The 17,551-nt window shown below is 44.5% G+C and overlaps 1 protein-coding gene across 1 annotated transcript; it reads left to right on the top strand.

Moving 5' to 3' along the window:
- Window positions 1-4,304: 4,304 nt before the first annotated feature.
- LOC136364464 (deleted in malignant brain tumors 1 protein-like) lies at window positions 4,305-16,912 on the top strand. Its single transcript, XM_066324435.1, has 11 exons — window positions 4,305-4,316; window positions 6,428-6,504; window positions 10,257-10,558; window positions 10,918-10,947; window positions 12,049-12,202; window positions 12,321-12,535; window positions 13,799-13,949; window positions 14,290-14,501; window positions 14,734-14,906; window positions 15,570-15,958; window positions 16,513-16,912. Exons 1-11 carry the CDS (start codon window positions 4,305-4,307, stop codon window positions 16,796-16,798), a joined length of 2,001 nt encoding a protein of 666 aa, XP_066180532.1. The 3' UTR covers window positions 16,799-16,912.
- The last annotated feature ends 639 nt before the right edge of the window (window positions 16,913-17,551 follow it).

The following is a 17,551-nucleotide window of genomic DNA, read 5'->3' as shown; positions in this document are numbered from 1 at the left end:
AGGAGGCAGAACTGCAAAGTTTATAATCAGCAGTGATCAGCCGAGCTGAATTAATGAAAACATTATCCTAAACTCAAAACCAGGTGGGTTGGATTGTTTAAGAAGTTGGCCAAACTGTATAGGCAAAAGAATATGTTAATAATAAATAGCACTATTTCTTTATGCAGTGGGTGAGAGACCATGTGGAAAGATAGTCAATATTTGTTTGATAGCAGTGCTAAACTTTGTTTAATGACAAAACAAAATGTTTTAGCTTTTTAGGGGGTGAAGGAACTCAGGACAGGTTGTGATCATTAACACCAACTTTGGGTCCGGAGGTCTTAGTTATAAGTAAATGTCAATTTTCAAGCTGTGATAGCTGTCAAGTGCTTCTGGTTATCCTTAAGTTTATGGTAACATTTTTACTCTTCAGTGACATTTCATGGGATTGTGGTTTAATGGATCATTTCTTAGTTCAGCAAACAATAAAATCTTTCAGACCCACCCTCCTCCTGCAAATCACAGCAGTGCATTTTTCAGCTTCTGCTGTTTGTTGGGTAACAGATCAAATTTGTTCAACAAACGTAAAACAATATCCAAGGGAGATCTGGGTTGGATGGAAGTTGAACTGCCCTTCCCTTATCTCTTACTGGCATCAGCTGCCACAAGCCTTGGAGGTATTTAAATTCGGTTAATGACACTCAGAATTTAGCAATTGTCAAAAAGGTCTGAAATGGTGGCAGATATCAGCCAGCTGATTGCCAGATGAGGGTACTTAAGAGTGGAAAGCAGAAGATATTTTCTCTCTGAGCAAGGGTGGTTCCCATATTAAAATGGCTTAAGAGTTATTCTGTTCAGAAAGAAATGTCCCAGGTCAAATCCATCCATCTCATCCCAGAAAACCAACCTAAACACTTGATTACCAGGTGGCCAGGGTGGGACAGTCTCTCTGTTTCTACCTCTGTGGTGCCAGGCACAGAGAATTGCAGAGTAAGGAACAGCTTTCTGCCATTTTAAAGGTTGTTTGAAAGTGTGGAAACCTTGGTCCTAGACCCTACTCTAAATCTCATTATTGTCTCTATTGCAGCAGCTCTTTATGTAGATCTTGAGTATTAAGAGACCCTAATGACAAGGATATTCTCAAAATTTATATTTTTAATTTGTTTTTTCCATTGCCGTTGACCCTTTATCTATCTTCACAGCTGCAGGCCTGAGTGTATTGATTTAAGGAGTGGTGACTTTATGTTCATACAAAGGAATATCTTGTGCTCTGACATGCTGTGTAAAATATTGGGGTATTTGCTACCAGAAGGCAAACAGGGATCAAAGAGTTCCTGTTCTGCACAATGTCCCCTTGCTGTAAGGTAAAAGACTTCTGTTATCTCATACCCATATTGCATTCAAAGAGGTTGGTGTTTGTTAGTTGGGGTGGGTTGGAGCCAGTGGAGGTCTGGCAGAGGGAGGGATGCTGGGAACAGATGAGGTGCAACCAACAGGAACACAAAATGAGACAAGGCACAAGTGTCCTTTTATCTGCCGAGCACTTTTCCCAAATAATCCCAAGCCTCCTCACTTCCAAAACAGTTCAACATCTCTTCCAAGCATGGGAGAGCAATTCAAAAATAGCAGAGATATTAAATAATGAATGTTTCAACTGCAATCTTTCACTGACTCAGAAGAACTGTGTATCAGGCTCTCAGGTTCTTCAAGCTTTAAATAATAGATTGACTCAATTTTCTACGACTTTATTTGAAATGTCTTGTTATGACAGGTCCAGAACAGGAATTTTTTACACTTTAGCATTTTGGCCAAATGAAATTCTTTGCTGAATTCAGCCTGAATTGTTGCTGAGCCTTTATTCTCCTTATTTTTCAACTCTACTCCTGGCTGGAGTATGGTTACTGCTCTGGAATGCCATCGATCCTAAGAACAATAAAATAAATGATTTCCTTATACAGCTCTTTGCTCTCATGGAGAGCAGTCCCCACCTGCTCACCTAGATGCTCTCACCCGTAAGGCACCAGGCACGGGTTGTTTGGACAAACATTCTCTGCCCTCCTGTTTTGGAACCCTGGGCACTGTGAATTTTAGACTTTCTGAGCTCACAGGCACTGACCCCCAAGCAAACACTGCATTTCACCTGAGGCCTTGGAAGAGGCTTCCAAAATTGAGTGACAGCACTGGGATTGTGGGTGTGCAGTTTGAATAGAAGTGTGTGATATCACGTGGTGGAAAACTCAGAGTTTAAGGTTTTAGAATATAGTAATATATATAAAGCAAGATGGAGGTTTTTGTGCATAAGCTTTCTTTTTTCACCTTCTGCTTCATGGGTCTTGGTGGTATTTTGTAATTGGATAGAAAAATCTGCATTGCAGACCACAGGTGGTTGGTTGTTGGGTTAAAAGTAAAAATAATTTAGGTGCCATTTCATAATTGGTCAGTTTATCCTTAAAAGGCCTTGTAGAGAGACAGAGACAGAGCCATTTTTCACTTTGTTAGCTAGAACTCACAGCTTGTGAGACTGTAATATAGATAAGAACTAATAAACATCTCAGTCTGGATGTGAAACACTGTTTCTTGTGCATTTAATCCCAACTCTGACAGAAAAGAAGATAAAAAGCAGCACTCCTGTGAGCTGCTGGTGTGGGTCTGAATGCCATTCCTCTTGGGGATGAGGGAGACAGTAAGGGAGCAGAGAGGAGTGGGCTGGGAGAGAAACAAGAGAGAGAGGGTACAAGAGGAATGAAGAGAGGAGACTCCCTCAGCCATGTGGGGAGAACTCGGTGTCCATGTGTCTGTCTGCAGCTGTGACTTCTCTGTTGGCATCTTGCAATCAAGATCTTTCATTGGTTCTGTTCCAGCTGTGCACGGGCTCCCAGACGTCCTTGGTGAGCACAGGCACAGCTGTGTGACATGGAGAACAGCAGGAGAAGTGAAGGAAAGCTGCAGGGGTGCAGAGGGAATCTCTAGAGGATCAGTGGAAGGGCTGTAAGGCTGAGCCAAGCAGCTGGAGATGACAGGGACAGAGCAGTGCCAGCAAGCCTGCTACAGGGAACGTCAATTGGACCCTGTTTTTTCTCCTAGCCAGATACACCACTGTACTTAAGGAACACATTTCTAACTTAATGGCTTGTGAGAAATGGAACCAAGTGCAGCAGAGGGATGGCAGGAGACCTATCAAGAGGGAATTGGTGTTCCCACGGCCAGGCAGCAAGGCTGTGTCCAGTGTCAGATTAAATAGTTTAACCTTCCCCATCCCAAGCAAACATAGCTTAATCATAAATCTTGATTTCCTGGTGCAATTAAACCATTCTTGCCTTACAATTTTCTTTGGTGTCACTTGTGCAAACAAAGCTTTGGACAGGGGTGCAAGGAAAGTGAACAGGCGGGGAGAGTGGGCAGGCAGTAGGGAAATTGTGTGCCATGGAGGCTATTTTAGCTTGGGATGAGTTATTGGTACCTGTTTTCTGCCTCTTGCCATGCCTTGTTGGAGGACAGAAACATCACTGATGCTAAAATAGAAGTTATGGTATCAATTGAATTTGAAGGAGTTACTGGGATCTGACTGCTTGTAACAATTAATAAAAAATTGCAGACAACTTGCATCCTTTCTCCCATCCAAAGCACAAGCATTTCATTGCATAGTTGACTTTTTTTTAAAGCAAACATGGATCCAAACTGGAATGAATGTTTCCACATATTCTCATCAAGTTCCAGCTCTGGTTAAATGAGCCAAGAGTCAAAAAAATCCCCAACTCCATCAGCCATCCCACCTGGTGGTGAGAAAGGACCTTTTGTAAAAAAAAACAAAAACCCAGGTCACTACCAGAGCACTACTTTGCTGCTGGCTCTTTGAATTTTTTTCTGCCATGTCAGGGTAGTGACCACTGCAAATGAAGCAAATGAAATTAAATGGAGGGGGTGGTTCAACAGGTGCCAGCCGGTGTCTTGACTACTGACCCAGCAGCTCTGGTGCTTTGATGTGTTCCAGCCAGCTCTGCAACAGTCCCACCTCAGGGCTTGACTGAGTTGTATTTAATTATTAAACTGTATTTAAGAAAGTATGAAATGCCATGCAGGAAATGAGGATTTGGAATAGAAAGCACGACAAACAGCCTTGTGAACACCAAAGTTAGATGAGATGGAGGAGGAGGTTCTCCTTCTACCAGACCTGAGATGTCCTCACAATCCACAGAGGCTCCTGTGCTGGAGCAAGGGGACATTTCTTGAAGGAGCTGTGACCATGGAGAGCTGGTGCTGGATTATCCTGAAGGATAACCTGTTGGTTTATGCTGAAGGACTGCCGCCCAGGGGAAGGACCCGCAATGGAGAAAAAGGTGAGGAAGACAGAGCAACAGTGACAAACTGCCATGTACTGACCACTGTCCCCCTGTGCCACCCAGCATGGGGAAAGGTACAGTAGTGGAATGAAGAAATGACCTCGAGCCTGGCAAAAGAGGGAGCGGGGAAGGCGTTATTTAAGTTTATTGTGTTTCTCGCCATACAAGTTTGTTTTAATTGGCAATCAAGTTATTTTTCTATAAGCTGAATCTGTTTTCCGTGTGACAATAAGTGATTTCTTATCCTTATCTCAACCCATGAACTTCTTCACCTTATTTTTTCCTCCTGCTCAGTTGAAGAGGATGAATGAGAAAGGGGCTGGGTGGGTGTCTTGCAGTCAGCCAAAGGCAATCCACCACACTTCATTTTTATCTGAGGAACTGAGATGCTGGGCTTCACAGAGAATGCAAGTCCTGGACTGGGATGGCCATGCACTGGTGATTGCCATTGGGATCTGTGTGGACCACTCACCCTGAGCTCAGGGTTGTCTCACAGGTTCTCTTTTTGTGTTCAAATGATACCAATTTTCCTTGACTTTTGAATGGTTTTAGTTTGGTTTTCTTTCATCTCTCCGGGTCTGCAACAGCTGCCCCAATGTGCTTACCAAGCCACATCCCTTACTTCCTCCAGTTCCTCCAAAAGATCACTTCCTCCACCTGCCTTGCAAAACCATGAGAATAAAAGTCTCCTCATGTTTACAGAGTCAACAAACTCTTTGTATGTCTAATCCTTTCATTTCCCCCCTATTCTCATGATGAGGTTTGCGCCTCCTTTCTCCTTTTGATTTTCTTTTGGCTCTCCTGTTCTGTGTGAGGTTGAGTTTGGTCATTGGCTGTCCAGGACTGCTGCATTGCATGGTTCAGGAGGCACAAGAAACCTGTTCTTAAGTTTCCGAGAAGTGGTTTGTTTGCCAATCAGTAATAAATCCAAAACTAACAGCAGGAACAATCAGGATGCCAGATTGTTATCTACTAGAAGTTTTTGCACGTTCTCTCTAGAAAAGAAAGTGCAGAATTCTGAGTTACTAAGACCCTGAGACTTTTTAAAGACTGATTGAACTTTGAAGATATCCCTACTTTGAATTGAGGCTTGGACGAGGGGCTCTTCCAGGTTGAGTAGTTCTGTGATTCTGAGGTTTTATATACTGTTCAAACATTTCCAAATTTGCTCTGTGAATGTGAGTTCTTTGATGAGCGCTTGGATCCTCTGAAATTTCATAATGACCTGAGATACTTTCTCTTTGTAAAAATCCATTGTAAATTCCATTGGATGCCCTTAGTTATCTATTACCTTAAATCTGTTGTAAATCTCAGGGAGACAGCTGTGTCAGAAGTTCTGCAAAATTCTTAAGAGCTTCAGAAGTAGAGAATTTGGGATGAATTTTTACTTATTTTCTCTATTTGCCCGTATCCCAGACTTAGAGCCCTTGTTCTCTGGGAAGGTTTTGTGCAGTTCAACAATGATCAGTACATGACCACTGAAGTTTGGCTTGGGTTTGTATCAAAAGTCAAAATATTATTTTTGATGAACTTGCAGAGGGTAAACATCCTGAGTCTTGCTTCCCTGGTGAGTTTAGAGCACACTGAGGGATGAACAGGAGGAGAACAGAAAAAGGGGAATCTACTCACTTTTACTGCATGTTTTTGTGACATCTATTAGGACGTAATACAAAGGGGATCCCATAAGCCCTTGGATTGTTCTTCACTGTACTCCTACCCTTCCACAGGTTCAGTTACAAAAAGAAAGGCACGTTTTGCACCAGCCTAAAAAAGCAGTTTTGTCTCAGATACAGTTCAAACCCAAGAAAGGGACAAGTTACGTAAGCGACAACAGCAGAACTCCACAGCCAAAGAGGGATGGGATGGACAAACAGCAGCTACTGCAACCGCTTTTGATCTCTACTTTCCCTGGATCAGATGCCAGGTGTTGTCTTTTTTGTAGAACCAGGAAACTGTAAATATTGGTTTACAAATCAAACATGTGGTGATGGAAGTTACGGAAGTGAGAGCAGTGGGGAATGTGGTGAGCTACAGAAACAAGAGATTGGGCTGTTGGGCTGCACCCTTTGGGGACTCTGCCTATAAATTCTGGTGTCTTCCTGTATCAGGAGCTCCAAGGAGATGGCTGCTACCAGGATCTTGTCTTGGATGGTGATGGTAATTCTTCATATTCAGGTGGATGCAGGTAAAGAGCCTCACTTCTGATCACCTTTGTAGCTATATTTCACCTCGGGCTAATGTTGACATTTAAGAGTAAAAAGGATTACATGGTTCAGCTCTTTTGAAAACCATGAACAGGTCAAACCTATCAGCTGAGCAAATCGATGTTATCAAAACTACTTCATGAATTTAATGTTTTCCCCATCACTTTTCATAAAAAGCCTAGTAAAGGAAATTAAAATGGATATACTGCAAAGCCAATGATAGTATTTTCCAAACCTTTATATTGAGATAATGGATTTAAAGACTAATAAGTATATTCTGCACTAAATACATGTTTATTTTAAAGAGGTTAAGGTGTATAAACTGTGGGGTTTGTATTTGATTAGACACATTGTTGCATCTAACCTTTTGGTGTTTAATAACAGAGTGCCCTAGAAACAAGTATGGCACATATCCCTGCCCCCATTATTATTACAATTATTAGATTATAATGGAAATTAATGTAATTTTTTATTAGTCTAATTTCCCATAGGCTAATTCCTGTTAGGAGTGTAATTTAATTTGGTTGCAGAGGCAATGGTCTGCCCAGCCATCTTCCATCCCTTTGGGGACCAATACAAATATTGGTGGGCCTGATGGGAGGGGGAATATTCAAACAGGGTGAAATAGGTATTTTCTATTTTAAAAAACACTTTCCCCCTTTCCAGGTGAGACTTCCTGACTGAGCAGGGTGCCAGCCTGGTGCTGAGAGAGACAAGACCTTTCTTTCTAAGCAGCTGCTGTTATGTCCTCTGTGAAGGGATGGAAAAACATCAAAAGTGTTGCCACAGCTGCTGTCTTTCCACCCCTTCCTCTTTCAGGTGTAAAGTTTTGGAATGAACTTGACTTGAACTAATGAACTAAAAGCAGAAAACCTACTTTCCCTTTCCATGCTCCCCCACACCCTTTCACACACAGCAGGAAGAAATAACATTCAGGACTGTTTCCAGACTCAGGTTTTTAATGCCACCATTATTTGCTCCCTCCATAAATATTTGAGGTGCAATTAGTGATAGTGAAAACTAAGCTGGGATGTTGATGTTCAGCTGGAAAATACTGAGCTGCTATTTAACCCTTTAATTACCATCCAGCTAATTTAGATTTTGAGCCTTGCATGTGTGAGGGGCAGAGTGGTGGGTGTGTTGGAAATTTTCCTAATATCTGAATAAATGACACTTGTCCATGTCATGACCTTCTGCATCCAGAAATCACTTCAAACACATAGACTGTGAGTTTGCCAGTGCCACCAGGGGATCCAAGCAAACTTCTCATCGTTATTACTTAATTCATGTAATGTTCCTTCAACCTGTCTTTTTTTTTTTTTTTTTTTTTTTTTTTTTTTTTTTTTTTTGTTAGCACTAGCATATTCTCCAATGCCAACTCGTCTAACAGGTAACTTTTTAAAGATATATAAATATGTTCATTGTTTATAGAGTTGGCCTTGCTAAATATTCTCTCTCCAGGCTGATGAAAACTCTTCTAGTCCAGTGGTAGCGAACACACCAAGGTAGTCAGCGTGCTTCTGACTAGGGTCTCAGATGCTGGATGCACCCGTATAGAATCCGCACAGCAGCACATAAGTGCACTTAAAACACAGTGCATAATTGAATATTTCTTGCTCCTCTCACAGAAAGAATGAGAGTTATCACTGCAATGAAGAGCTTAATTAAATCACTGCTTGGGTTAAAAACTTAGGGTAATAAAGCCAGGTTAAAATGGAGGCTGTATGAATGCAGTAGTTTCTGAGTATTTCTGAAAGCCCAGAGCAAAGTTATGCACAGTTTAAACAGATGAATTTTGTCTGAATACAGATTTGTAGACTGCTTTTCAGTGACCTATGTAGGGACAGAGCAAGCACATGAAATGCCGTTATTAAATGTAGTTTTAAGTTTGGTGCTGTCACCGAAAACACCGGGAAAGAGATCACTTTTCTTCGCATGCCAGAGCCCTGCTCTATGGGACACCTCTGATGTCTTAGTGCCACCTGGAGGCTTTCCATCAGCCCTAGCGGGGAAAACCCTTCTCTGACCCAGTTACTGAAACCAGCTGCGTGGTGTTGATGGAATCAGTGGTGTTGGAAGTCGAAGGGAATGAGGGGTAGCTTAGATGAGGCAGGAATGTGAGCAGAACCTGGGACAGGCAGCTTTTGGAGATACCCCCCCTCTTTTAACCTGCAGCTGTGCACGATGAAAATAATGAGATGTGCAGCCTGCCTTGTCACTGGCCTACTTATGACGACCTCCCCAGATATTTTATGTCATCTTTATTTCTCTTGAGGTTTTTATTGATTTAGTGAAAGGGAGAAAGAGGCAGTTTTTCACAGCCTATTCTCCTATCAGTAGTAGAGCCATCACCTCCCGATCAGGTCAAGTGAAATCAGCAGACAGAATCAAAGAATTGTTCCAGCTGGAAAAGACCTTTAAGATTATCGAGTTCAATCATTAACCCAGCAGTCTCGCACATTTACGTGTCTACAGGTGCCACATTTACATGTCTTTTAAATCCCTCCAGAGATAGCGACTCCACCAGTGCCCTGGGCAGCCTGGTCTTTCCAGGAAGAGATTTCCCCTTATCTCCAGTCAGATAGACTATGTCCTATCACTGATTACGTGGGAGAAGGGACTGACCCCCACCTGGCCACAACCTCCTTTCAGAGTAGCTGAAATAGTAGGGGCAATAAGGTTCCCCCTGAGCCTTCTTTCTCCAGGCTGAGCCCACCAGCTCCCTTGAGCGGATCCCATCCAGCCCCACAGACCTGTGACTATCCAGGTGGGTACAGGTCACTGACTGTTTCCCCTGGGATTATGGGGGCCTCATTCTGCTCCCCATCCCTGTCTTCCAACTTGGGAAGCTGGGTGACCTGAGAAAACTGGTCCCACTTCAAGGCACTCTCTAGGCCAGTTGCGGTTTTGGTGAGCTCACAAAGAGGGTTGATGGTAATGGAAGAAGAAACTGCTGAGATTTACTATGATAGACAGAAATCTCCTGGATCTAAAGTTTGTTGGCTGTAAACTGCTAGAGACTGAAACAGGGTTGAGGAAGCTTCATGTTAAATTTGCCTTGCTGACATTCACATGTGCTGTCCTATATTTTTTCTCTAGAAACAAGAGGTCCCCAAACAACAACTCCCCCCACGACTAGTAAGTAGAATTTATCAGATTGTTGCTTCATATAATAGTGATAGATTTATGTTTTTGTCACAGTATTTATTCTTGGAACAAATTAGCATGATGAAAAAGTTCACATTTTCTTTAGGATGGGGATGTAACATGAGAAGTAAATTATCTGGGAAGCAGGAATTTTGAGATGGCTTTGCTCTACAGCAACCAGCCTCCTAGCTAGAAAGTAAAAGACTTTCTGTCACTTTGTGCCTTCAGGGGATCTTAACTCACTGGAGGAAGGGTAGAGAGCACTGACAGCTCACAAAGAATTTGTACTAATTCTCTTCTCTCTGTGTGTTTTTTTTTTCCTGCTTGTTCTCCTCCACAGTTCAAATCATAGCTGACGGTGAGTCCTGTCCTGCCAGGGCTCTTTTCACGGCCCTGGGCACAGGGATGGGATGTGCCTGCCCCATGCTGCCCCAACCCTCCATCCCACTGTGAGGGAGCTGAGAAGGGGCTGCCAGGCCCTGGGCTGTGCTGCAGATGGATGCACCCATGCCCAGAGAGGATGTGGGATGTCATTGCCTGGGCCAGAGCACCTCTAGCTTGACCAAGGGGTTTGTGTCTCTCAAAGAGTTGCTGCTGAGGCTGGCTGGTGGGCCAACTGGTGTGCAGGCAATGTGGAGATCTACTACTTCGGAGCCTGGGAGAAGGTGTGTGGGTACCTGTGGGACATGCAGGACGCCGAGGTGGTGTGCAGACAGCTGGGCTGTGGCTCCCCTGTCACAACCACACACTCCTTCCCCCCGAGCGACTCGTATGGGTACATGATTACCGAGGTGGACTGCGCAGGCTACGAGAGCTACTTGTGGCAGTGTCCCTACAAGTACCAGTACAGTGTCTGTCACCATGGAGATGCTTCTGTCGTATGCTCAGGTGGGTGTCTGTGTTCTGGTGGTATTTTCCTGAAGAAAATCTGTTATGGTGAGGTAGGATGAAGGCTGTCCAGCCCTTGCTCTGTGCTCAGCAGGGCAGCAGCAGGTCGTGGGTCCACATCCCTGAGGCAGAGAGCGGCATTTCAGAGGGAGCAGCAATCTCATGTTTGCAGACCGTACCTGGGAAAGCTGGGGTTTAGGCATCACTCCTGCAAAGAGCAGGCTGTGAGGAGAGGGATGGTTTTTAGTCAGGCCATCCTCCCTGTGGGTCCCTCCATAATTTTCCATGAAATTAAATATGTGCTCCAAGGGGAGTCAAGCAGTCTGAGTGCCTCATATCCTCTGGTTTTCTCCTTCCAGATTCCGGAATAACAGAGTCTCCAACAGCAGGTAACCAGATTTCTGTTTATATATAGCTTTTCCATGGGATTTTCTTTCTCTGGGATGCTCTGTGCAGGCTGCACTTGCAGACCCTGGCTAATGTCCCTAACATTCAGGGAGATGTGGGATTGCTTGGACTCTTTTGGGATTGAACAACCACTTGTCTGTGGGAGAGATTTGGCCCTAGTCTTCATGGTGCTGTAGTGGAGATGCCCTTGAGCAAGTGCTGGTGCAGTTGGCACTGCAGCCATCTCAGTCCTGCCACGTCACAGTGCTGACTGTGGGCTTTGGCTTTCATTGGACTTCAATGGGGTTCCCATTGGAGAGCGGGTCTCACAGAAGGATGATCCTCTTAGGAAAAACACTTCTTGCTCACCTGCTGCTCTCTCCCTGCAGTACCAGCTGTCTCCGGATGGATGGTCTCCAGGTCATGGAATACAACAGGTATGTCCAAAGGAGCTATGGGGTTGGACAAGCTTCTGCCCTCAGTTATGGATCACAGGATCACAGGAGGATGAGGTTGGAAGGGATCTCTGGAGTCCATCTGGTCCTACCCCCGGCTAAATGCAGGATCAGCTAGAGCTGGCTTCCCAAGACCATATCCAGAGGGCTCTTGGCTATTTGCCACCTCTGTGGACAACCTGTGTCCATGCTCAGTCACCCTTTCAGAGAAAAAGTATCTCCTGATGTTCAGTTTGTGTCCATGGTCTCTTGTCCTCTCACTGAATGCCTGGCTTTTGGAGAGGGTTGACTCCCAGCAGGTTGTATCTCTCAGGAAAAATGCTGAGATTCAACCCTGCGGATTTCTCCCTCCAGCACAACTTCCCCTCTGTCACTGACCACATTTAGGTCCAGAGGAGTTAAGGGGTCTGATTATCTCCTTCCCCAGGTGTCCCACTGGACAGCCAACCCCACGGATTTGGGTTACTGTATGAGCTGAGCACACCCCATGCCCCGGACAGGGGCGATGAAGGGATGATGTTTTGGGGTGCCCGGGAGGAAGGGTCTCTGTGGGGCTGTCTCCTCGGTGGAGCCATGCCCTTCTCTGATGGATTCTGGTGGTGGAATAAGCACTCTCTGGCCACGCCTGGGCTCTGTTTTTTTTCTCAGGGAACTTCTCCTGTGGTGGCCTACTTCAGGGATTGTCTGGCACCATCCAGAGCCCGGGATACCCCAACCCCTACCCCGACAACTCCTACTGCGTGTGGCGTATCCGTCTGCGGGACCCGGCCCGCAGGATCCAGCTCCAGTTTACGGATGTGGAGTGAGTCCAGCCGGGCTGGGAAGAGGCCTCATCCCACTGTGAGGCCTTGGCTCCAGGAACGGGCTGCCCTGTGGGCCCTGCAGCCCGTGGTGCAGACAGATCCTGCTCTCCCCCGCAGGCTGGAAGGCAGCAGCTGCTCCTACGACGCCATCGAGGTGTACGACGGAGGGTCCCCTGAGGGCTGGCCCCTCGGCCGGGTCTGCAGGAACGACCATCGTGTCTTCAACTCATCCGGGAACCGGCTCACCGTCCTGTTCCGCAGCGATGGCAGCGTCAGCAGGAGAGGCTTCCACGCCTACTACTCGTCATTTCTTGACTTCGATAGCACCGTGGGTAAGACTAGAGCTGTCCTTTACTCTTCTCCTGAACAGAAGTTCAAACTCAGTCACAAAGAGCTTCTGGCAGCTCTCAACACCTTGTGGGCACCCAGACCCTCTGGCCCCACTTAAAGGCATCCTGGCTCAAGGGCCTTTTTCAGACCAGGATGGACATGCAGCTGCTGCCAGGCACTGTTTCTTTGCCTGGTGGGCAGGAATGGGACTCTCCCCCCCTCCCCCAGTGCTGCCACTGAGCTATCATCAATTTTCCTGGCCTCTGCTGTAGGCAGAGGAGTTGCTCAGCCCTGGCCCACACATTGCCACAGAGGCCAAAGGCTACTTCTTGCTTCCTCAAAATAAGGAGAGCTGATGTGCTCGGCCACAGTGCAGTGACCTCCCTCTGGCAGCTGAGGAACTGTGGAGGAGCAAGGCTGGCTGCTGCTCTCTGTCTGCAGTGCCAGGCTGCTCTGGATGGCAGCGGCACCGTCTGCTTGAACATCCCCTCCTCCCATCTTGGTGTCACCAGCAAACAGGCTGAGGGTCCCCCCTGTCCCACCCTGCTGACCATTAACAAAGGAGATCAAGGCCTCACTGATGGGAGATGTTGCACGTGCAGAACACAAGCTGCACCCTGGGCTGGTGGGTGGAGGGGGAAGGCTTGCAGGTGCAGACACACAGGGACCTGGACACTACCCATATCCATGTAGTGATTGTGGGTCTGGTGCTTCAGTGTCCCTTCAGGAGCCCTTCTGGGGAGGGGTGACCCCCAGAGGACTGTTTCTTTTAGGCAAAATACTGAGTGTTCACCTGCTGCTCTCTCCCTACAGCTCCCACTATTTTGACATCAACCTCAGGTAGGTTTGGAGGACTTGGGTAAGTTTATGAATTGGATATTTATCAGCATTCTTTTTTTTTGAAACAAAATTATTTGATTTCTTTTTCCTCTTCCCTTTGGTCAGTAGCAATTGTAAGAGGGGGTTCCTCTGTCAAGGAACAGCCGACCTCCAGAATGCCAGCCTCAAAAATTGTGCAGTTCTGCAGCAAATATTTGTGTCCTGCTGGTGTAGGCATTATAAAATCTATTCAGCATTATAAAATCTATTCAGTGTGGTAAGCATCTCCTAACCTGCATTCAGATATATATGAACTTAATGGAGAGGCCACTGAAGCTGATAGAATTCACTGTCTCTCTGTTTAGACATAAACTTCACACAGACACACTCCAGAGGCAGCCCTAAAAGTTCATACATATCTTTTCTTATTGTATTTTTCTCTGCAGAAGATTATTCTTGTGGTGGCTTCCTTTCCTCTCCATCTGGTAACTTACAGAGTCCATTTTACCCCAGAAATTATCCAAACAATGCCAACTGCGTGTGGGAAATACAAGTAAAGAGCAACTTCCTTGTCACACTTGTATTTACAGATATTCAGTAAGTAAGAATTTATTACTTGGGAAGCGGAACTTATGGGACTGGCAACTTGGACTTACCAAGCAAAAGCTCACCCGATTTCAAGGATCTTTATCAAAGCTTTAAGTACATCTAGAGAGGAAAATTGCATTAATTTTTCCTTATTTAGTCAAAAACATGGCTGGCATCTACTGAGGCAGAAATGGGATGCTGGAGTTTCTGTTCCAAAGATTTGACAGTCATATCAATCAAATGTATTCTTCTGCTATAGACAGTTAATCTGACTACAAAAACCAAACCAACAAGCAAACAAAAACCATAAAAACAGAGCATTAAACTAAATAGTCGTGTTGCCTCCCAGGATGGAAGGTGGCAGATGCCTCTCTGACTACGTGGAAATCTACGATGGGCCCCTGCACACCTCTCCTCTCCTTGGGAGGGTTTGTTCTGGGTATTACCACACGTACACGTCGTCCTCAAACCTGCTCACCGTCCGCTTCCACAGCAACCCCCGATACACATACAGAGGGTTTCAGGCCAACTACTATTCCACTCCAGCTGATGACAGCACCAGTAAGTTCATCTTCAAAGCAGAAACGTGCTTCTCAATTATTTCCTAATTCACTGATTGTTAATCTTGTTAAGGTTGTTTCAAATTAGGTCTGTGGTGTTTTCGTGGAGATTCAAGTCCTGGTTTGGATTCTGAACTGCTTCTGCAGATTATAGTGTTTATTTAATCCTCTACTTACAGCCTTTTTTGGTCGCTTCACTGAGCTTGTAACATATTTTCTTTGCCATCCACTAGCACTGCTGTGTTTGCCAACCTACATGCACGTGGTTGTGAGCAGATACTTCCTTCAGTACCACGGCTACTCTGCTTGGAACCTCACCCTGAATGACCCCTCTTGCACACCTTACATTACATCAAATTATGTGGCATTCAACATCCCCTACACTCAATGTGGCACTGTCAGAGAGGTAGGACTGAACGTTTCAACAAAGTGGGCAAATAATGGGAGGATATAAAAATTCAAACAGAGGAATTTGCTTTGAAAATCAGCACAAATTGAAATCTGCCTGGGATGTGCAGGGTCTGGAAGTGTCCTGGTGGTTATGGGTTGTCTCTCTCTCTACTGAAGGATAAGGACTATTTGTACATGCATTTCCTGCCTCTGCTAACAGAGCATTCCCTTACAGCTGTTATCAATCTCCAAAGGAATAAGCTGTGGAAGGATACAAATTTTCAAGGTCCCAGGCTGAGTGTGATAGTTGAAAAGGTTTCAAAGCTTTCACTAAATATGAGTAAATAATGTTGTAGCCAGACTTCAACATAAATAATGTGCTGGATCTGAACCTTCACGTACTTAATGTTGTATAGGTTGTATTTAATTCTGTTATATCTGTATTTATTGTAGGTCATTTTCTAGGCCAAAATTGTGGGTGCTGAATATCCCATGAAGATTACAGAGTCTTATCTTGAGAACAGAAATTACTAGATTCAGACTTTTCCACATCAGACTTTCTGGGAAATAATGTTTTTACAGTGCACATATGCTGTAAGGATACAGTAAAGTTTAGAATGTATAATAGGGTTCCTGACTATTTGAATAAATTTTACATTTCATTTTATGTGCCAAACAGGGAAACAACGACACAATCAGCTATTCCAACGTTGTTAGAGGGTCCTCTTCTGGTACAGTAATTACAAGAAATAGAAATCTTCTCTTGCATGTGAACTGCAAGATGCTTCAGAACACGTGGGCACAAACGATGTATGTGGCGGACGACAATTTTGAAGTCAATGAAACTCAATATGAGAGATACAATGTAAACCTCACATTTTATGACTCCTCAAGCTTCTCATGGCCAGTGTATGACTCACCTTACTACGTCAGCATCAACCAGAATTTGTACCTGGAAGCTTACCTGCACAGCTCTGATCCATTGCTGCAGTTATTTCTGGACACTTGTGTGGCATCTCCCACACCCCACAATTTTACAACAAAATCCTATACTATAATCGAGAATGGGTGAGTTCTTATCCATCACAATTACAGACATAACTGCCTTCAAACTCCTGTATCTCTTATTAAAGTTGTCTTTTAATTTAATGGAATAGTGTGAATATAGCACGCCCTAATGACAGCTTCTAATTAATCGATGGGAAACGGCATTCAGATTTACAGAGGAAAAGGGGATGGATTGACCCAAAATATAACACGCCCACACCCACCCCACAGCTTAAAATAAGAAGTAGACTAAAAGGCTATGGCCTGTTCACGATGGACTATTATTATTATTATTATTATTATTATTAAATTAAAACGTGATAGGGACTATTTCAGTTAAGGTTAATTTACCTTCACAGAATCAAACACCAAGTATCAGACACATATCAGGGTGAGGAAAGGCAATGTGGTCCAATTCTGCCAAAGAAAGGGGTTTTGCTTTTCCCACTTACAGCTTTCTGAACCATTTTCATTATGTTTAAAAATCACTTCTCATGCCATGTGTTTTATTGCGTGTAAATGACTGACTGCAGTATGTACTCATGAAAAGTTGTTTTTTTTTTGTTTCTTTTCAGGTGTGTCAAAGATCCTACCTACACTAAGTATTCCTCACCCCACAGACACATTGTCCGGTTTAGATTCAACGCCTTCCAGTTCATCCAGAGCAATCCAGAGGTTTACCTGCAGTGTAAGCTGGCGGTGTGCAGGGCCTATGATTATTCTTCCAGATGCTACAAAGGCTGTGTTCACAGGTCCAAAAGAGAGGCAAGCTCTGATGAAGAAAGTGTGATTGTTGTTGCTGGCCCAATACAGCTTTGGAAACCTGGTTCTGAGACTGGGGGTGAACATGGATTTGAATAAAGCTGTCTCCTTTGACAGACAGTATCTTTAAATGCCAGTTGGATTCTGGAAGAAACTATGCTGGCTGGATTGCCAGAAGCTCTAGAATAAATAGTAGGAATGTGCTTCCTGACTCGTGCCTGCTAATCCCACTTCACATCAGTCATCCCCATATAACAAAAATGCTACCTCAGCAGTTCTATGGGGAGTGAAATTTGTGATCTTTAAGCTTGTTTTTTGCTTTCTTAATGGTAAAACTGAAATGTTGAAATTGCAGTTTTGGTGCAGTAAACAAGTTTTATTAATACACATCTGAGTCTTGATGTATTAGAGTGCATGAAATCTGTTCATCTAGAATAATAAATTCCGGCTTTTTTTATGTTTTGGATATAACATGATGCGGTATAAAGCATGACCAGGTCTTTTCATATCTCTCAGAGCTGAATTCTTTTGTCATCCAGGAAAACATTAATTCAGCTACCTTTCCATCTGATGTTTCCTGTGCAGAGTATAATTTTTGCAGTCAGCTCCTGGCAGTTCATAGAATCACAGAATATCCTGAGTTGGAGGGGACCCACAGGGATCATCATGTCCACCTCCTGTCCCTGCACAGAGATCCCAACAATCCCACCTGGCCATCCCTGGGAATGTTGTCCAAGCACTCCTGGAGCTCTGGCAGCCTCAGGGCTGTGCCCATTCTTTGGGGAACCTGGGCACTGCCCAGCACTCTCTGAGGGAAGAACCTTTCCCTGATATCCAGCCTGACCCTCCCTG

Source organism: Sylvia atricapilla, chromosome 8, assembly GCF_009819655.1.
Source record: "Sylvia atricapilla isolate bSylAtr1 chromosome 8, bSylAtr1.pri, whole genome shotgun sequence".
Taxonomy (NCBI): domain Eukaryota; kingdom Metazoa; phylum Chordata; class Aves; order Passeriformes; family Sylviidae; genus Sylvia; species Sylvia atricapilla.
The sequence above is the reverse complement of the archived record's forward strand: the minus strand, read 5'-3'. Positions and strand labels throughout refer to the sequence as shown.